The sequence below is a fragment of the Propithecus coquereli genome, unplaced genomic scaffold (genome assembly GCF_000956105.1).
Source record: "Propithecus coquereli isolate 6110/MARCELLA unplaced genomic scaffold, Pcoq_1.0 Scaffold873, whole genome shotgun sequence".
NCBI lineage: Eukaryota > Metazoa > Chordata > Mammalia > Primates > Indriidae > Propithecus > Propithecus coquereli.
Genome location: NW_012154985.1, coordinates 100,096 through 121,430, shown reverse-complemented (window position 1 = coordinate 121,430; position 21,335 = coordinate 100,096). Strand labels below are relative to the sequence as shown.

Below are 21,335 nucleotides of genomic sequence, written 5' to 3'. Positions count from 1 at the left end.
GTGCTGTTTCCAATTTAAAAGGTCTGTCATTGAAAAGGGTTGATAATAGAGTACTGGAGGCCCCTGCTGGGCAGTCCCCTCATCGGCAACCTGGAGTTGGTTTCGGACCTCGCGGACTGGCAATTGTAGGGTTAAAGCTGGGTTCTGGGCCGAATGGAGAGGATGAGCTATTGGAGTCTCCTTGGCCAGGTCATCAGGCAGCGGGGGCAGCAGGTCAGAGGGTGGCGGAGTGTCTGGTGCCGACAGGGTGGGTCCGGGAGTTGGGTCACCGGGATTGTATGGAGGCAGCAGGCGGAGTTTATCTTGCGGCGGCCCTTGGTGGATGGACTTGGAGTTGGAGTCAGGAGACTTTCTTGGCTTCTCAGCAAAGAGGACCTTACTCTGACCCTTCTCTACACAGAACCGGACCCAAGGGGGCAAAGTTTGGACAATTCCTAGCCAGGAATCGATGTAGGGGAACTGATCTGGGTGTCCAGGGGTGCCTGTAACTTGTTTCCAGACTGCCTGGATAATAGAAGTGTCGAGGGTGCCTGACTCAGGCCACCCAACTCCAAAGGAAGGCCACTCTTCTTCTCAGAGCGTCTGGAGGCGATTTGGTGACATCTTAATTCCATAGTCACCTGAAAATCCCTTCCTAAAATTCTTGGTCACACACCTAAGGACAGTTGGCTTGGATTCCTTCCCTCCCATTGTGTCCTACTGATCGCTGTCGCACAGGGAGGGCTTTTACTGTCAGATGTCCGCCTGGCTGCTCCCCTCGCGGGGATTTAGGTACGTCTTGGCTAAGGTGGACCCGTATAAACCCCGGGCCTGGTCACTCTCCTTTCGGAGGGTGAGTCACCGTTATGCCGTACGACGCTGCCACAGAACCGCAGGTTAGGACCCATTCAGACTCGTAGCCTTTGGCCGTGGAGCCGTAGCACTCGCACTCACACACACAGAGGTTATTACATTCTCCCCCCCACTTTCGGGAAACTTAACCTTTCTTAGGAGGTGATTGAGCTCCTCTTCCGTCCTGAGACGGGCCTGGCTACCTCTGGACTGGGTCCCGGGACCTTACCGCGGTTCAGACGGCCGCTCCTGGTTTCCCTGGTTGCCTACACCTCACCAGTGTCCGGGTGGGTCCTGAGAGCGTGGGTCGGAGGAGCCCTTCCGAACGGAGAAGAAGGTGTCCCCAACCGGGGGTTTAGGCGCCTGGATTGCCTGCCGGTCATCAGGGTCGGTCGGTCAACGTCTGTCTCAAGCCGGTGGCCCCAACGGCCAGGGCAATGGGGTTTCCCGGTCAGGGAACCAAAATGTTACCGCAGGGCTGACCGAGAATAGACTTAGAGACACACACAGAGATTTTGGCAAAACAGGTTTTATACTTCACATCGGCCGGCAATTGGCCCAGAGGGGAATTTGCTCTCCCCAAATTCTGAGCACCAGACAAAGAGCATTGCAGTCTTTTATACACTCTGCTTAAGGAGTAGGGGCACGGCTACAACAGGGTTAACTTTAGTGAGGCAGGGTCCTGAGCTATTTTTACAGCCTGGTACAGTAACTGCTACAGGTGATTTATGAGGGGAAAGGTCACAGGGCAGCAGAGGAGGAGGGGCACGGTCACAACAGGGGTAAGTTTAATGAGGCAGGGTCCTAAGCTACTTTACAGCCTGGTACACTAATTGCTACCGGTGATTTATGAGGGGAAAGGTCACAGGGCAGTAGGGGGCCCAGGTAAGGACCGCAAGGGAGAAAGCCCGGTAGTGGAATTTCTAAGAATTCCACTTTAGTGGAATTTTCCAGTCTTCCACTTCAATACCAGCTGCGAGGCTTAGCATCAGTGCTTCTCCTGGCACAGCTCTGCAAGCTCATCTGCTGCTGAAAAGTCTCCGTGATCTGAATGTGGAGGAAAAGAAAAAGAAAAAGACACTAGATATGGCTACTGCAGCTTGTCCTGCTATTGAGGTTAGACAGTTGCAGTGACTGACTCTCCTCCTCCTTCCCTCACTATCTCACCCGCCTTTACTAATAGAAGCAGTCAGAAACTCGTGGGCTTTGCTTCCCATTGGTTGAATTGGTGTTGCCCTGGCAGCACCTGTAAACATTCTGTCTGGCAATCTTGGGGAAAAGCTGCTTAGAGACTCCTTCTTAGGCTTCCCCAGCTACCACTGCTACTGCTTGAAACAAGGATCTGGTGGCTCAGGTACTGTGACTCCTTAGGGGTGGGGGAGCCCACAAAAAGGACTTATAGTGGTTCTCCCTGTTCATCACCCAGACCCCAAACCTGACCATGCTGCCATCTCTTCTCATTCATCCTGTCCATCTGGCCTCTTATTAGGAAGGGAAGGGAAGAAAAAGAACTAGGCAAGGCCAGTAGGAGGGAGTCTTAAGAATGATGCTTGTCTATAGACATGGGAGGATAAAAAGTGAGCTTCTTCCTGGGCCCTGCTCTCCACTTTCCCTCTCCTGCTATAGCACAGGGCTCCCTGGGAAGGTCTATAGGAGGTCTTTCCATGCATAAAGTCCCCACTCCATTTGCTTAGTGTTTGAGGTCACAGATTTGGTTTCTAGTCTATTTATCAATAGGCAATTTGCTGAAAGCCAAGTCAGTGAGTGACCAAGCCACCAAATGGGCAATTTTCTGAAGATCAAGTTGCTGCATGGCTACTTCACCAAAGCCTACTACTGAATTTACCAATTCACACAAAAACTTTTGTGTGGCTGTCTTTAACTACAGAATTTACAGCAAATTGCTTTGGCCAAATCATCATGACCTATGGGCTAGGGAGAGCCAGTTCTCTAGTGTTAAGGGCCTTCAGACCCCTCGCCCCCTATCCTTTAGCCATTTCTGCTCTGGAGTGGGCAGCCTGGAAAGATTCCATTTTCCCTAGCAGATGATCCTGTCTACCCCCCAGCTGCAGCAACAGGGAACTCAGGCGGAGGCAAACTCAGGTTAAAATGCTAACGCGAAGGCCTAAATGAACACCAATCAACACTATTACAGGAATATTAATAGGCTGTTCAAATCATTCTTGGACTGATGTTCATGGCAACTGTTTTGTCTTGTGCAGTATTCACCACCACTGGGATCAATAATGATGTTGAGAGAGCAAACAAAGGCTCACAGGGAGAGGGTAGGCACATTCTAGACTCCAGATGAAAATGTGAGAACAGAGCCCTGTGGGGGTGGGGGAAACTTCCCCTTTTGTCCTAAAGTTTACTGAAAATCCAACTCACAATTAAGGCAGATTAATATGAGAATCACAGAATGATTACCCAATATCCCTATGCGGTCCAGAAATTTTTATACCCTCCTTTTAGAGGAGAGGGGGAGAGGAGGAATAGAGGTAATTCTGTTTAGGGGCAATAAATGGTTGGTAAGGAGGATGAATGGATGGGGGAAACAGATTAACTTGTAAATGATTCTCTTTGCAAATTAACCTGAGAGAGAGGTATTATATTTAAAATGATTTGGGCCAGGTCTGGTTGCATTCTTGATCATCTTTCCTGCAATATATTGAGATAACAGGGAGGGGGAAGGGAAGTCAATTGTTCTTTTTGATGGGTCTGATTTATTCAGATAGAGTGAAAGCCCCTTCCAAGGCCTGTTGATCTCTAAGGGCCCTTAATTCAAAATACTCTTTATACCAAGAAGTCATATTTTGGGGTGAAATTTCCTAAGCTCCTTCAGCCCCGCCACCCTTTCTGAATCTTGGAGGGAGAAGAGCAGTGTAATTACATGCACAGGTTATGGAGCCAGTCTGGGTATGCAGCTCAGTTTCCTCATTTTCACATGGCAACGAGAGGTCCTCTGTTTATGATTTAGGATCCTGGTAGGAAACTGTAGGCGTGCTAAAATGAGGATAGTGGAGAAGGGTTAAGTAAAGGGAATAATTACCAAGGTGTGGCCAGAGTGCAGGGAAACAAAGGAAAGTGCAGCTCCCTGGGCTAGTAATGGGGGGGCAAAAGGGTGGACGGGAAAGAATGGTTACCCTTACTAGACTGAGAAGTTGTGTGAGAAAGCTGTCCTGAAAGAAACTGGGACCTTCTCCATACAGCCAGCCACAGGCAACCCTATCAGGGGAGAGCCACCAGGGATATATACCTGGACCTCACCCTCTTCCCTTCAGGCTGATCTCCTTATTGTGTGGAACCTCCTGGAAGCCACAGGGCACAGGAGAGCTCATGCACTGGCCCAGTCAGGTTAGCCTTCCAGGGCAGTGAGCAGGGAGAGATAGGGGGAGAGTGGGTCTGGAAGGACAAATGGAAGGCATCTAATGCATGATCTCATAGGGCTGTGGTGATAGCTAAATGAAACACAACAATTTAACACCCCCAAATTGGGAGCTGTTATTTATAGAAAATAAATAGCTCCCTTTTGGAGAGAGATATCCACTCTCATGCAGCCCCCCGTCCCCAATGCAAGGATTACCTGCAAGGAATTTATAACTGTGCTGGCAAAAGATAAAATAAAATAAAATAGACTGTGCTGTCTGTAAGAGAGTTCTCATAAGTAAAGAGACTTAAGCAGTAGCAGAGAAAGAAAGAGAATCTAAGACTCAAGGGAAAAAATGTAAAAAAGACTGAAAATGTGCAAAGATTCCTAGTGCTGTGATGGACCCATGTTCACAGCCCTGATAACTTCAATTTTCACATTGTCAATAGATGTTAAAGGCATTGGGAACATTTTAGCTATCATTTATGATAAAAATCTCATTAGAGCAGGAGAAAATATTTTCTTGATGTGATAAATCTAAAACTACAAACTAGCATAATACCTAATGGTGTAGCACCAGAAAGCAAGTCCGCTGAAGTCAGACACAAAAGAAGGATGCTCATTATGTCTACTTTCATTTAACATTTTTCTGGAAGTGTTAACCAAAGCTAATATTCATAAGAGATATATGTTTCTGAAAAAGAGATGGTAAAAATGATAGTTCCTTGGAGATGATATAATTGTACACTGTACCTGGAAAACCCAAGAGAAAAAAACTGCAAAACCAACCCCTCGTCTGCTATAATGCTGCTAATCATTTTAATTCACTATCTTTAAAGAGCCATATGCTTTCAGTTGCTTGTAGCAGGGATTGGGGTTCTATTAAAGACTCAACTAGAAATCAATATTGTTAGCACTCCAAACAAGTTAGAAATCATTATACTACATTTCAATTTAAGTCTTCATGGTTTTGAGAATATGAAAAACCTTGGTTTTCAGGAAAAGCAGATCTCAGCAGCCAAGCACAACAGGTATACGGTGATATCTCACTCCTACTCTAACCCCTTAATCCCTTCCCTAGAGGTAACAACTGTTTCTTGTATCTTGTGATTCTTCAAGAGATTGTATTTATATGAGTGTGTTCACATGTATGATATACACACATGGGTGCAGAGAGTAACTTCTTAAATTTCCTTTTCCAGGCAAAAGAAAATGAATGTGAGTAAAAATGTCAACATTAAGAAGAAAGTGAGATTTGATGACAGACCTATAATCCACGGGCAGACAGATAACCAAGATGATAGCAAAGTGACTGCCGTAGCTCTAGCTATAGTTAAGGATGCCATCGATGCTGCTGTTGAGTTTGTGGAAGGTAGTAATCCTGTTTGAGTACCTAAACAATTGTCTCATTATGTAGTTCCACACTACCAGGCAACTAACAAATTCACACCTGTTCGCAGATGCTGAAAACCCCATCAAAAATATCAAGTGGATCACACACGGTGAATTCACAGCAGAAAGGGGCCGTAAACAAATTGCGAAGTTCGTTTCGGTAAGTTAGTTGACCACTCCAGTTTGGTACTGAGTGTGAAGAACAATAAGAAGGCTCTTGTTTGATCAAAAGTTTGAAGATCAGAAAACCTAGGAGATGATGTAAAAGGTGATTAGAGTTAGTAAAAATTGTCTCCATCTTGGTTCCAAAATCAAGGTGGGATTGTCTTTGAAGGTGAAAAGCACAATCGTATTTCCCTGTTTTTTTTTTTTTTTTTTTTTGAGACAGAGTCTCACTCAGTTGCCCAGACTACAGTGCTGTGGCGTCAGCCTAGCTCACAGCAACCTCAAACTCCTGGGCTCAAGCGATCCTCCTGCCTCAGCCTCCCGAGTAGCTGGGACTACAGGCATGCGCCACCATGCCCGGCTAATTTTTTCTATATATTTTTAGTTGTCCAGCTAATTTCTTTCTATTTTCAGTAGAGATGGGGTCTCGCTCTTGCTCAGGCTGGTCTCGAATTCCTGAGCTCAAATGATCCTCCCGCCTTGGCCTCCCAAGTGCTAGGATTACAGGTGTGAGCTACCACACCGGGCAATCCTGTGTTTGTATCATCCTAACTTTACATTTCCTAGGAAAATCTGATATTCCTAGTTAAGCAATCTGTCCACACTAATGCATTAAATAGGGGCCTAGTGGCCTAGGAGGGACATGCTCCTCCAACATAGTTCTGTACCACCAACTTTAGAATGGTCATGTTAACAGAGGAGATGCAGATGGATCAAAAGTCTTTTTGATTTAGCTTTGGAATATATTGCCTGCATGGTAAGATGTACATGCCTATGAATTCCTTTTTTTTTTTCTGCCTGCGTGTGGCTCTGATTCCTTTGCATGGCTCACTCTGGCAGCTTTGCGGAGAGGGTCCTGGGTTGCTTCGCATAACTAGTGGGTGGATAAAGAAGAATGGCTTGAGAGCCAGATGCGGTGGCTTGTGAGCTATAGTCGCACACCACTGCACTCCAGCCTGGGTAACCAAGTGGAGCTCCATCTCTCTTAAAAGAAAAAATAAAAAAGAATGGCTTGAAATCCCTTCACATTGATTGTAGTACCATGGAATAAAGACCAGTTGAAACTGGTAGAGGTGAACTCCCCTTCCCCTGGGAAAAGTTCCAGCTGTCTCTGTTCCTATGGCTAGTTTCCCAGGGCAGTTTCCTAGGCGTTAGGAAGACCTGGTTAGGTGGGAAGGAGAAAAAGTCAGGGATTTCTGGCTCCACATCCTTTATCTATGCTCCAGTGGGCATCACTCACCATTCCCGTACGGAGGGGTATCCAGAGCATAGTGAGGATGAATGGTGCAAGTTACTCTTGAGCTTTCCTGCTCTCAAGCACATCTCCATTTAGACACTGCACTCAGGATGCCTGAATCAGACTAGAATGAACACAGAGCAAACAGAAAAATTTCCCTTGAAAATCCCACTGGTCATTCTGAGTAAAAGGCAAAAGTGAGTCCTGACAGTGGTGTACAAGGCCTAAGATTATCTGAGTCCCCTCCCTGCTCCCAACTTATGGTTCAGGCCCCATCACTTACTGCCTTCTCCCATTTCACCTTCCTCACTCAGCCTCCTTGCTATTCCTCAACTTCCAGGCATGTTTCCACCTCAGGACCTTTGCACTTACTGTTCCCTCTGCGTGGAACCCTCTCCCCTAAGATAAAAACTGTTTTACTTCTCTTCAGACCCTTGTTAAAATACCACCTGCTTATTGAGGCCTCTTCTGGCCGCTTCGTCTATTAATAAAATTGCAACCCTCTCCCCTTCTCTGATTCATTTTTCCCTTAGCACTTCCCTCTACCTAAGATACCAGAGTCTACTTATGTATCCTGTTGCCTTTCTTCTACCACCAATGCTCAATAAATCTGTGTTGAATACATGAACAGATTTATTATTCATTACCATTATTTCTTCACAGATGAAGAACCAAGTCAAAGCATTTGTCTTACCTACTTTGTAGAGGTGCTGTGAGGACAGAGACAATTAGAAAGTAGGTGACTGAAAAGCTAAAAGCATTATATCACTCATGACATAAAATCACCTGGTTCTCAGCCACATTAATGCAGTGAGCCCCAGAAGTGAGATTTACCATCTAAGTGCCAGACATCTCCTTTTTTCTTTTTTTCTTTTTGAGACAGGATCTAGCTCTGTTGCCCAGGCTGGACTGCAGTGATATGATCATAGTTGTCCATAGCCTCAAACTTCCAGGCTCAAGTGATCTTCTGCCTCAGCCTCCTGAGAAGCTGGGACTACAGGCATGCCCAGCTAATTTTTTTATTTTTTGCAGACACAGGGTCTCACTATGTTGCCCAGGCTGGTCTCAAACTCCAGGCCTCAAACAATCCTCCCACCTCGGCTCCTCGAAGTACTGAGATTACAGGTGTGAGCCACCACACCCAAGAGCCAGGTATTTCTGATGGAGAACTTTCTCAAGCTTATTGCCAATTTCCCAGGGTCCACCACACATCAGGGATGGTAAATTAGGAGTTGCCATTTACTGAGCATTGGTATGTACGAAGCACTGCTAAGCACTTCACCATGCATGATCTCATTTAATCCTCACAACAAACCTGTCTGTAGGCTCTTCAGTATACCCATTTTACAGATGAGAAGCTTGAGGCTCAGGGAGGTTGGGCAATTTGTTCAAAGTCTCTCTGATTAAGCAGCAAAATGAAGTTATGATCGTAGGTCTGTCTGATATATTCTTTCAACCCTAGTAGAAAATATACTTTTACATTTTTTTTAAATGAATTTTTTTTTTGAGATAGTCTCACTCTGTTACCCGAGCTAGAGTACCATGGCATCAGCCTAGCTCACTGCAACCTCCAACTCCTGGGCTCAAGTGATCCTCCTGCCTCAGCCTCCTGAGTAGCTGGGACTACAGACACACACCACCACACCTGGCTAATTTTTTCTATATTTAGTAGAGATGGGTCTCGCTCTTGCTCAGACTGGTCTTGAACTCCTGACTTCAAGTGATCCTCCCACCTTGGCCTCCCAGAGTGCCAGGATTACAGGTGTGAGCCACCACGCCTGGCCAAAAAACATGTTTTTTAGAGCCAGAGTCATGCTCTGTCTCCCAGGCTGGAGTGCAGTGGCACAATCATAGCTCACTGCAGCCTAAAACTCCTAGACTCAAGCGATCCTCCCACCTCAGCTTCCTGAGTAGCTGGGACTACAGGTGTGCACCACCATGCCCGGCTAATTTTTCCTTTTTTTTTTTTGTAGAGACGGGGTCTCCCTATGTTGCCCCGCTGGTCTCAAACTCCTGGCCCCAAGTGATCCTCCCACCTCAGCATCCCAAAATTCTGGGACACAGGCATGAAAAAAGTTTAGTAGTACTTTCTGATGACAAAAATAAAGCAGAGGCTGGGCATGGTGGCTCATTGCATTATTATTATTATTTTTTCAAACAGGGTCTTGTTCTGTTGCCTGGGCTAGAATGCAGTGCTGTCATCTTAGCTCACTGCAACTCAAACTCCTGGGCTCAAGTGATCCTCCTGTCTCAGCCTCCCAAGTAGCTGGGATTGCAGGTGCACACCACCATGCTTGGCTAATTTTTCTTTTTCTTGTAGACAAGGGCTCTCACTATGTTGCTCAGTCTGGTCTAGAACTCCTGGCCTCAAGTGACCCTCCTGCATCAGCCTCTCAAAGTGCTGGGATTACTGGTGTGACTGTGCCCAGCCAACCAATGAGTTCTTTATAAGAGAAAAACTGGAGAATCTCTATTGCCTAACACACAGTAAAAATTATTTTTATAATAAAAATAAGACACATCATTACAAAAAAATCCCCGTGAGCAAAGAGACACAAATTAAAAAACGAAAGTTTCCCTTTCACTTCCACAGTACTTAGTTCTATTCTCCCGAAGGTCACTTACATGGATAACAGTTTTGTGCATATACTTCCAGGTACCTATTGGTTTTGAGTGTCCAATAATATGTAAGTGGCTAAGTGGTCCATGGTAGAGTAGCACAGTGAGATACTGTTTCCTGGAAGTGAATTTATGAAGCAGTACTATTTAAAAGTCACAAAACACAAGGATAATACACACTCACTGGAGCTACATAAAAGTCTGTTGCCTGCATGTTGATAAAAGTGGCAAGAGACTGGCTTAATGGAAACAGTCAAATTTAATGTCATGTCTATGGCTGCCTTAGTTCATAAAAGGTAAAAAAAAAAACAACCACCAAGAGCCAAGTTGAGAGGAAGAAAATCTTAGAATTGAGGCATCTGGTGGGGTGGAGAAACACTGAGCTGGCTGCTCGGGAGCTCTGGGTACCAGTCCCGGGCGACGTGTTAGACTGTCCCTACTCATTTCTAGGCTCCAGTATCTTCATCTACAAAGTGAGGGGCTTCATTACATTATGTCCAAGGACCATTCCAATGTTACAAAGTCTGTGATTATGTGATAGATTGAACATTCGGCTGGAAAACTATAATGTATTGAGTAGTATATTAATAGAAAGGTTGACCAAAAAAGGGCATGCTCCAATGGGCCACAGGGGTTGACAGTTTGACTCCTTTATTATAAGGAACAACGATATAGGGAAGAAGACACAGTCCCTGATCATAAGGAATCTTGAGTCCAGTGCTCCTCTCTGGCTGCCTGAAACAGCCAATTGGATACAAGTTTGAAATAAGCTGAGGCAAAAGGCCAGCCTACTCTCTATTTTTTTTTTTTTTTTTTTTGAGACAGAGTCTCACTGTGTTGCCCGGGCTAGAGTGCCGTGGCATCATCCTAGCTCACAGCAACCTCACACTCCTGGGCTCAAGAGATCCTCCTGCCTCAGCCTCCCGAGTAGCTGGGACTACAGGCATGCGCCACCATGCCCGGCTAATTTTTTCTATATATTTTTAGTTGTCCAATTAATTTCTTTCCAATTTTTAGTAGAGACGGGGTCTCGCTTTTGGCTGGTCTCGAACTCCTGAGCTCAAACAATCTGCCTGCCTCGGCCTCCCAGAGTGCTGGGATTACAGGCGTGAGCCACAGCGCCCGGCCTTCCATTTTTTTTTTTAAAAGAAGGGCCTGAACTCTTTTTACCATCTCCTCCTGGACTCCCTCTCCATGCCACTGGGATTGTTAGACTATCCCAATTCCTTCCTTATATGAACCTTCTAAAATTCAGGGTCTCCTTTGATTCAAAGCTTCCTGTGCCCCAATAGCCAGCCCAAGGAGGTTCGGTTGAATTGGACTTGTTGAATATCTATTATATTAAAGGCCCCGTGCTAAGAATCAGGGTTGCATTATGATTTCTGTGGGCCCTAGGCACTCTTCCCTTTTTTGGGCCCCTTCCTTCTTAAAAATATGCACAATTTTATCTTAAGATAGCATTGGTATAAAGATGAATATAATCATTGGTCCTAAAAGTTCATTTTTTTCTTCTAACTTTAAAAGAAGTGAAAACATTTTTTGTGGGCCTTTCAACGTATTGTGGGCCCTAGGTTCTGTGCTTACTATGCCTTATGGATAAGTCAGCCCTGCTGGCAATGTTTTAATATGGAGACTATGAGGCAGATTGTTCCTCATGCATGTAGCACGGGTATGTGTGGGGGGTCAAAGTGCCATAAGAGACGCAGAAAACAAGTTCCACGAGTGTTCAAAGATGGGTGCAAAATCACATCTGGTTGGAAAAAGGATCGGGAAGACTTCATGCAGGTGGGAGTTTTGGGAAAAAGGACTTTATCAAGTAGAGGTGAGAGGGAGAGGCCTCCCAAGAAATGACAACACCCTGACCAAAAGCAAATATTGGGAATAGTGACAAGTTCTAGTTTAATGGGAACATGCACTTTTCGTTGGGAAAAGTGTGACATGAGGGTAGAAAGTCATATTATTAGATCCAGACTGTGGGTGGTCTTACATGACACAGTGAAACATTTTCACTTTGTTTGGCAAAGGGGAGCTATGGAAGGTTTCTGAACTGAGCAGATATAATTGAAGCTATGCTTAAGGAAAATAACTCTGGCTTCAGTGCGTGTGGTGGTCTGGAGAAGTGAGGTTAAAAGCAATGGTGTCTAGATAGTAAGTTTCTGCCTAAGTCCAGGTGAGAAACAATGAGAGCTGAAGTAGAGTAGTGGAAGTGGGAATGGAGAAGAATGGAGCGATGTGAGATATATTTGGGGTAGAACAAATATGACTGAAGTTAATCAAAAATAGACAAATTAATCAAAGAAGGAAGGGATGAAGGACTGAATGAATGCTGATACTTTCAATAATACAGTTAACCTTAGTTGTGTATAGTTGGTCCTCATATCTACATGGGATTGGTTTGAGGACCCCCGAGGACACTGAACTCTGCAGTGCTCAAGTCCCTTAGTTGGCCCTCCATCCATGAATTCAACCAACCATGAATGGAAAAAGTCGGCCCTCTGTAGTGGGTGGGGAGCCCACGGGTGTGGAGCCCGCAGATGCAGAGCTGACTGTATTCCTTCCCATCTCAACTCCAAGAAGAGGCCCAGACAAAGGAGACAGTCCACGGGAAGTTTTCTGTTTGTCGACTCTCTTCACTAGTAAGATTTGTGTTTTGAAAGGCGGAAGCTTCTCCAAACAGGAAATCATTCCTTTCAGAGGGATGTGGATCATCCTATTGTCTGACTCATTCCTCTTCTGATCTTATTTTATATACCACCTATGGCTGCAATTAAGTGAATTTTGATTTTCACAAATGGCTGAAAGCAACCTCATTACTTTCTAGTCCCACCTTTAAGGCTCCTGGGGTGAGCAGAACATGTGTTCTAATCACTTTCTAATTATTTTCCAATACCAAATTTGCCTCCCAAGTAAGGGGTCTGGAGCAAGGTTTGTGTGTACGTGGGTAGTGTGTATGTACCTCTTCTGTATACTCACTTCCTTGGTTATCTTGTCTAGTCTCACGTCTGAGGGTGTGCCCCTGCAGTCCAAAGCTCAATCTCAAATGATGTTTGTGTTCTTCACTTGTTTCATTTCAGCTCCACCTTTCCTCTCCTCTGTCCATGGAGATATTTGGGAGTTGACTCAAGTTTGAATCCTAGTGAAAAATGTTAGGAGTGGACTCCAGAACAGAGCTGTAACTGACTCTTTTTTTTTTTTTTTTGAGATGGAGTCTCACTCTGTCACCTGGGCTAGAGTGCCATGGCGTCAGCCTAGCTCACAGCAACCTCAAATTCTGGGGCTCAAGCGATCCTCCTGCCTCAGCCTCCCGAGTAGCTGGGACTACAGGTGCGCACGCCACCATGCCCGGCTAATTTTTGCTATTTTTAGTAGAGACAGGGTCTGGCTCTTGCTCAGGCTGGTCTTGAACTGCTGAGCTCAAGTGATCCTCCCTCCTTGGCCTCCCAGAGTGCTAGGATTGCAGGTGTGAGCCCACGCCCAGCCTGTAACTGACTCTCATACACTGCATTTATCTACAGGACATAAACAGAAGACTTCTTTTCTTTTTTGTGTGTGCTTTCCCTTTTTTCTATGAAACAGAAGTGGGAGCATGAAAGACACTGGGTGAACTACACAGAGTTTGTAGAGAGGAAAGACGTAATTCACAGCTTCCACTACATCTACTGTGTACGCTGGAGTGTCCCAACCGCTCAAAGACCCATGGGGAAAGTCACTGCTGCTGCCTACTTCACCATCAAGATCAACAAAAACAAACCTCCGGTAAGCTATTTCTTGTCTGCCCTGTTCCCTTCAGTGAGAGTATAGACTTTTCTTTTCAAGGTCATCAATGACCCCCTCTTTGCAAAACTTAAGTCATTATTTCTGTCCTCATCTTACTTGGCCCATGTGCAGCACCTGCCATAGCTGATCACTCCCTCCTCTGTGAAACTTTCTATTTGGCTTTTAGAACAACATACTCTCCTGGTTTTCTCCTCTTACCTCACTGACCATTCCTTCTCGGTCTCTATCGGTTTCTCTGCCTCACACCAAACTTTTCATGTTGGAATGTCTGAAAACTCAGGCCTTGGACCTTTTCTCTATACTCACTTCTTTGGTTATCTTGTTCAGTCCCATGGCTTTAAATGCCACCTAGAGCTTATGATCTGCAAATTCCTGTCTCCAGCCCAGACCTCTCCTACTTGGATGTTTAATAAACATCTCACTTACTGTATCTAAAACTCAGCTTCTGATTTTCCCTTCTAAACCTTACCTAAGTGCAGTCTTCCTCATCTTAGCTGATGGCCAAAATCCTTGGTGTGATCCTTGACTCTTCTTTTTCTCTCCCATCCCTCATCTAATCCATTAGGAAATCCTGTTGGCTTTACCTTCAAAAATATATCCAGAATCCAACCATTTCTTATTACCGTGCTCCTACCACCCTGATCAAAGACATCATGCTTTCTTACCAAGATTATGTCAATAGCTTCCTTATCAGTCTCTCTGCTTCCACCCTTGTCCTCATCATGTCTCTTTTCAATATAGCAGCCAGCCAGAGCGAGCTTTGTAACACAAATGTTACTCTTCTGTTTAAAACTTTCCAAAAGTGCTTCTTGAACTTTAAAGTGCATACAAACTCACTTGTGGATCTTGCTAAAATGAAGATTCTGCTTTAGCAGGTCTGGTATAGGGCCTGAGATTTTGCATTACTAACAAGCTCCCAGGCAATACTGAGGCTGCAGGCCCAAAGACTTTTTTTTTTTTTTTTTTTTTAGACAGTCTCGCTCTGTTGCCCTGGCCAGAATGTAGTGGCATCATCATAGCTCACAGCAACCTCAAGCTCCTGGACTCAAGCCATCCTCCTGCCTCAGCTTCCCAAGTAGCTGGGACTACAGGCGTGCGCCACCATGCCTGGCTAATTTTTTCTATTTTTAGTAGAGACGGGGTCTCATTCTTGCTCAGATTCGTCTTGAACTCCTGAGCTCAAGCAATCCTTCTGCCTTGGCCTCCCAGAGTGCTAGGATTATGGGTGTGAGCCACCGTGCCTGGCCGAGACTACTTTTGAGTAGTGAGCACCTCCAAGGCCTTGTGTGATCTAATCCCTTGTCATTTTTGCTTTCCCACTACTCCTTCCCCCTCACTTACTCTGCTCCAGCCACTCTGATCTCCTTTCTACTCTTCAAATACACCAGGCATAGTCCTGCCTCAGGGCCTTTGTACTTGCTATTCCTTTTGACTAGAACGCCTCCCCTTGGCATGTGCATTGCCCACTTCCTCACCTCCTCTCCCACACTTTCTGTCCTATGCTTTTTTTCCATAACATTTTATCACCTTCTAATATTCTACACAATTAATTATTTTGTTATAGTCTGCTCCTTCCGCCAGAAGACAAGCTCCGCAAGGGCAGGGATTTTTATCTTGCTGTAAAACAAGGCCTGGCAAATAGTAGGCGCTCAGTAAATACTTCAAGGAATGACTGCTTGAAGCCACTAGGTAGACCATGAGTAAGAAATACGGTGATTTGATAGCTGGTATGAAAGGAGCCAATATAGCATCCATGAATCTAGGAGGGTCCTCAGAGGAGCAGGGCTGGTACAAAGCATAACGCCTTGGAACACAACAAACAAAAAAATTTTATTTCTCCTTTGCCTTCCTACCCTTTCACAAAAGTTATGTGCACCTTGGCCTGACTTTAAGGCCTTATATATGATCACACAGTCAGTGAGCCAACTATGTCCTATACTTGTCCTATCTTAGTACAAATGTATCTATTCAGAGTGTTTGGAACCCGGAGTAATCTAAAGAGGTACAATATGTGGAGATCTCACTTCTCCTGGTCATATGTCCCTCTATCAGCTGTCTTGCTAACTGTCAATGTCAGAGATTAGGAAGTAAGATTGGTGGAGATGAGTAAGACCATATAGAGATGTCTTGGGAGAATGGCTCTTGTTCAAAATTCCAAGTATAATTTTGGAGGTGAGAATGAGTGCGGACTGCTGAGATAATATTATAACCTACGTTTTTATGTTGCTTTAAAAGTATTTTCAAACCTTTTCACCTATATTATTTCATTCTCATGCCATTCCTAGGAACTAGGAGGTAGAGATTGTTAGTTGAGTAATCTGGAACACATAAAGAAGGTAAATGTCTTACTCATATTCCTATTAATGAAGAACACAAGCCTCTCTCAACTTGTTTCCAATTTTGTGGAGATTCTTAAGGTATTTGTTGCCAAAAAGATCTTCGGGGGAACAGAGGTTTGAAGCAACAAAAAACTACCACCTACAGACTCCCAATTCATTAGGAAGATGAATTCTGGAAATTCAAGAGTATACTTGTGGACAAGTGTAGGGATGGAAGGAATTAAGAGTTGGTATGAGTGGTCTAGGCTGACAGCTGTCCTTTTCTTTCTTAGGATGCACCTATTGATGTCTCTTATATCTTTGAGGAGCTTTCATTAGTTCAAAGGTAATGAATATTTGGGGACTCATTTTAAAAGGGTGGGAGGTCATCATACTCCAGGAATCCAGCAAGCACACAGCCACAGATAATTCACGTAATGGTCACTTTTCTTCTTTGGACCACTTACCCCATTAGAATGGGGCTGAAAGTAGAATTCTGCCATTGTTTAAGATAATTTTTTTTCTTAGTGTCTGGTTTTACAGTAATTATAAACTTGAGGATTAGCTGCTGGAGTAGGGTGGGAGCAAAGTGGTTCATGTCTATTGTTTCTATGCGAAACTTTGAAATCACATAAAATTAACTCATGTCTAATAATCTCTTTTATTTGTATAGCAGCTGTCTTAAAGAATCTTTACATATAAGCTCATTAATCCTTTCATTGACTTGGCCTAAGACACAGTAAAGGACAGAGAAAACCCTCACCACCTCCCCTGCCAATAAAATAGGCTTCTTGCTTACCAGAATGTAACAGAGTAAACAGGGAATCCCTGGCTCAATGTTTTGTTTGATTTTAAAAGCTTTTGGTGTGTTTGTTTTTCTTCCTCCGTAGACCAGGAATGCTTCGCTTTCGAGAAAAATGGCCGAGGGACATTATTGATATCAAAAATATTTTAATACAGTCAGTCAAGTCATCACTCAATATTGTGTGATTCTTACAGAATGTTTTAGGATTGTTGTTCTAATTATAATATATAAAAATATGATACTGCACATCAAACCACAGAATATTTATTGAATAATAAACTTGTGGCACACAATCCAGCTATATTTTTTGCATTCATTCATTTTCCATTCTGCAACTTCCATCACATTAGCAAAGTAACCAGTAAGTTGTTTTCTATTTTCTAAAAGATTTTTCCCATTACTATACATCATTTCGGGGTCTGACAGGTATAGAGCTGAGTTTAGAGAACTGCTAAAATTCACCTGTCAAACCAAACTAAGATTGGTACTTGGCTGCCTGTTCCTCCATCAGAGCCTAAATCTCTAGCCAGACACACCTCTCTTTATGGGCAGAATCGGGGAACAAGAAAATGGCGACAGTTCTACAGATCATAACATAAGCAGTCTAAAGGGTTTTACTACTCACAGATCCCTTCGTTTACTGTGAGTTAAGGCTCACTGCTAAACAATACATTTTGAAACTCTGAAACCGGCATGCTGCCTTCCATAACACATCATCACACTCATGATAACAGCAGGGTGGCTTGAGGACTGAGGGCAATGAAACAGGGATGGGTTCAACCACTATCCTTACTTATCTCTGGTCTTCTTCCTATCCTAATGCCAGATCATCACTTGTTCCTACTTTCTCTGTAAAGCTCTCTTGCCTGGCTGCAAAATTTTAAGACACCAAAGACAAAATTACATTTTATTTTGAGTGATTACTTACAAGTACATCAGAATATGTATTTACATAGGTAAGCACTGGAAAGGAACACAGCATACTAAAGACAATTGATGTAGTACTGTGAATTTTTCTTTCTTCTTCTTTTTTTTACTGTTATATTTGTGCAATAAATAACAAGGAGGGAAAATCCTATTAGAGCAACAGGCAAGGAGGTGGGAAACTAGGTAAGTCTCCTCAGAGAACAAAAAATATATTTAAAATACAACACCCCTACAATTTGACTTATGGCTCAGGTGACTAAACACTGATAGAAGCAGTTAACACTCATAAGCTGAAAATAAAAAAATACTTTTAGCCCTTTTCTTCTTCTCTTTCCCAAAGAAAATGCTACTGAAGCTATCTTTTGGCAGACCTTTCCTGAAAAAACTCTGATGAAAGAAATGGTAAGGTTCTGAAATAAATTAACATCTTCTCTTTCATTTATTTAACAAACATTTGTTGAGTATCTACTCTATAGAGGAGATAGGAAAAAAAATGAAAATTCACAATATTCATATATCACAAAATTGCTGCATTTAAACTACCTTGCCTACTGAAAATAAGAGAACATACTCACATTCTATCTCTAGGAACCAGTAACAAAAAAATAATGCCCTTAGAGAATAAAATTTTTAAGTGGGATTATAAAATTTAGGTTTTATTATACAGGAAAGTAGATGGATCTTAATCCATCACAAGTTTGGAAGCTAGTTTCCTTTTAACTTAAGGAATCTACAGATTTATTAGGCTAGGCAGCAACTATGATGAGATATAAATAAATAGAAATCATTTCAAATTCAGAGGTCATAAATGTTGCTACAAGCCGACTGCTGTTTAGTTCAGTAAGTGTGGGTTAAAAGTAGACATTTTCCTAGGACATATGCTAAATAGTAAAAATTTTGCTCTATACTTTGAAATATGACTGCTTTATAACTTTTGAAAAATAACCACTATAAGGTGAGAGGGCATTTTGTAACAGCATAGTCAGAATTTCTCCATCACCCAGGTAATTTCAATTTATCCTAGACATGTAATAATAATGCAGATCGAAACAACCTTACCAGAAGAAGCCAAAACTTCCACTGTCCCCTCCCCCTTCATTCTTGTGACCTAACTAAAATTGAACAAAGTTAAGTGAAGGAAAAAGATCATGATTTCATAGTCCCACAATTTTCCATTTCTTGCAAACTTAAAAGTCAATAATAGCATAAAAAAGTGATAAAGTGAGGGGGTTCTATACAACATTAAGGATTAAACTGAATGACACGCAAAAAAATAAACTGAAAGGTGTAAATGTTTAAAATGAAATCTATTTATTATACAAAGGACAGAGTTAAAACATGTTTAGTATCATTTTAGCTTCATCCTTATGAAACAGCTAAGTTAAAATACTGATTCACTATATTTTTCCTATCAGAACTCTTGAGCATAGTTGACTCCCATTCTTTTTAGATGTTATCCTATCATCAAAGTAGAACTTAGATTGAAAAATGTACTTACACTGGCACAACAATAGACTCCCCAAGACTTTATATTTGAATGAACCATTTTTAAGTAACTTACCAAGAATTTAAAAAATCTAATTTTCACATTTTTAATTCAACAAGTCTGTGGGTTAGTTTGCTTTTTGGTTTGTTTGTTGGTTTTGGAGTGGAGGTAGGGATTTAAACCGAAATACATTATTTCCAGGGCAGACTATATATTATATTATACAAGAAAGTTTTCAACTTCCAGATTTGCTTTTTTCAGCAATGCTTTCACTTTGTTAACAGAAGTGTCCTCCTTTATGTTTCTATCAAGTCAATTTATAACATATTCAACACAGAGGAATGATAATTTCCCACAAGTTCAGTTGGGGTAGAGGTGAGGGTGGGATGGCCTTCCTGTAGAGCTAATGGAAGCACTGTCCCATGGCATGAGATTTAAGTTCCTCATCTCACTGACACTTTCTCTCTCCATGCCACCTCCCCCACTATAGTAGAATTTCATTCATAATTTGGATTTTTAAACCAGAAAGTTATTATGGTCAATCCAAAATAACCCAAAGAACTTGCTAAAGTTATATCAATAAGCAGCTTTTTGTTGAAGGACTGAAAGAATTAAATAGAAGGCACAGTATAGCACTGTAAAGCTTCTTCAGAGCATGATAATCTTTTTGTGTTTATGTGTGGAATCCAGACTTTCTTTTTTGTTGTTAAAAATGTCTGTTGAATATCAGAAAATCTTTATTTGTCATCCTTCCCTTTGGTCTTTCTGTATACCATCTCTCGAAAACTGGCCAGAATCTTGTTCTCCCTCTTTCGTCTCTCTTCTTGGTTAAAGGATGCAAGGGCCCTCTTCTCATCAGCACTATAGATCTGGTTCTCTTTTCGCAGTCGCACAGCCTCCATTCGGCGATGCCTGGAGATAATTTTATTTTTGGCTTAATTTCTCAGTAATTATGTTCAAAGCATGTCCTCATTAATCCTTTCTTAATACAGAGTGGTCTATTTCAAAGCTGACAAATAGAAGCTGTTTTTGAAATGGGTTAAATTTTCAAAAGATCATTTATTTTATCTGTCGATGTGTCCACTGTTTCATTTCTAGTATTCAAATAATGATCTCCGATGTTCTGTCAACATGGTGAATGTTATCATTAATTTCAAATACTAAAGGCGTAAGTTTAGTTGTTTCTAGTAAAACAACCAGAAATGGGCAAATTTAGTAAACTTCCTAGGTGATATGTCCATTTGCCTTTGTGGAATTGATAGTAAGATAGATGAAAGATTTAACCTGTGATCAATTAGGTAGAACATCTTCAAGGTTCTAATTTACCATACAACCGAAAGAACCAAGTCTAAATCTATAATTGAAGAGCAGTTTTTATGATTGAATTTAACTTCCTTAGAATCCAGTAGTAGCTCAAAAAAAAGAAAGAAGGTATTTTGTACAAGGGCCAAATCAGTAAAGGATAGGAGCAGAGGGAGAAGGAAACTATGATGCCGCCTTCAAAAGGTCTGTTTATTTAGAGGGAAAACTTCATGAAAACGTGCCTCTTTTATGTATATGTACCCAATTCTACACTATTAGTTCAAGAACCTTGCATAATGTCTAGAAAAATGGAGAAAAATTGGGTAAGGGGAAGAGGGGAGAATCTCAGGTTATCATGAAGGTGGGGGAGTGACAAGATAGGAGAATCAAAGAGATAACAACGTCAGGTTGCTTAGGGTACAGTGAGTGCGGCAGGTTATTGGAATAGAAAGTGCTACATGAATGATGTTACATCCACGTAGATGTCTTCTAGTACATGGGAAAGATTTTCTCCGGGGTACCCAGGTCATAAAGTATATGAATACTCAACTTTCCAAAATATTTTCCAAAGTGTCTGTACCAATTTATACCATTAGCAGTATTCAAGAGGTCCTGTAGATCTACATCCTCTCAAATGCTTAGTATTATTACAACTTTGAACTTTTGTCTATCAAATTGGTATAACATGGTATTTCAGTATGTTCTTGATTTCCATTTCCAATGATAATAAACATCTTTTTATGTATGTATAGGCCATATGTATTTCTTCTTCTGACAAATGCCTGTTTGTGTCATTTTCCCGCTTTCCTTTTGGGTTTATAGATATTCTTTAAATATTCTCAATACTCTTTATCAGTTGTGTGTATTCCAAGATCTTATCCCAGCTTGGAACTTGTCTTTTTACTCATTTTAAGGTGTCATTTGATAAACAAAAGTTCTTACTTTTAACCTAGGCAAATTTATCAATATTTTATTTTATTTTATGGCTTTTTATTGTTTTCTTTAAAAATGCTTCCCCACCCCAAGGTCTAAAAGAGATCTGCTCTTAAAGTCCCTAATCTAGCTGCATTGATTTTTTTTTTTTTTTTTTTGAGACAGAGTCTCACTCT

The 21,335-nt window shown here is 42.3% G+C and overlaps 2 protein-coding genes across 2 annotated transcripts in view; one reads left to right on the top strand and one right to left on the bottom strand.

Annotated features, from left to right (window-relative positions):
* AKAP14 (A kinase (PRKA) anchor protein 14) overlaps positions 1-16,696 on the top strand; it is a 23,198-nt gene extending 6,502 nt beyond the window's left edge. Inside the window, exons 4-9 of the mRNA XM_012664223.1 lie at positions 5,198-5,229; positions 5,401-5,570; positions 5,659-5,750; positions 13,188-13,367; positions 16,000-16,052; positions 16,597-16,696. Coding sequence (XP_012519677.1) covers positions 5,198-5,229; positions 5,401-5,570; positions 5,659-5,750; positions 13,188-13,367; positions 16,000-16,052; positions 16,597-16,696 — 627 coding nt within the window. The remainder of the gene's footprint in view (positions 1-5,197; positions 5,230-5,400; positions 5,571-5,658; positions 5,751-13,187; positions 13,368-15,999; positions 16,053-16,596) is intronic.
* A 2,798-nt stretch (positions 16,697-19,494) lies between these two features.
* Positions 19,495-21,335, bottom strand: part of NKAP (NFKB activating protein) — a 13,280-nt gene continuing 11,439 nt past the window's right edge. The window contains exon 9 of the mRNA XM_012664224.1: positions 19,495-19,836. Coding sequence (XP_012519678.1) covers positions 19,662-19,836 — 175 coding nt within the window. The 3' untranslated portion in view covers positions 19,495-19,661. The remainder of the gene's footprint in view (positions 19,837-21,335) is intronic.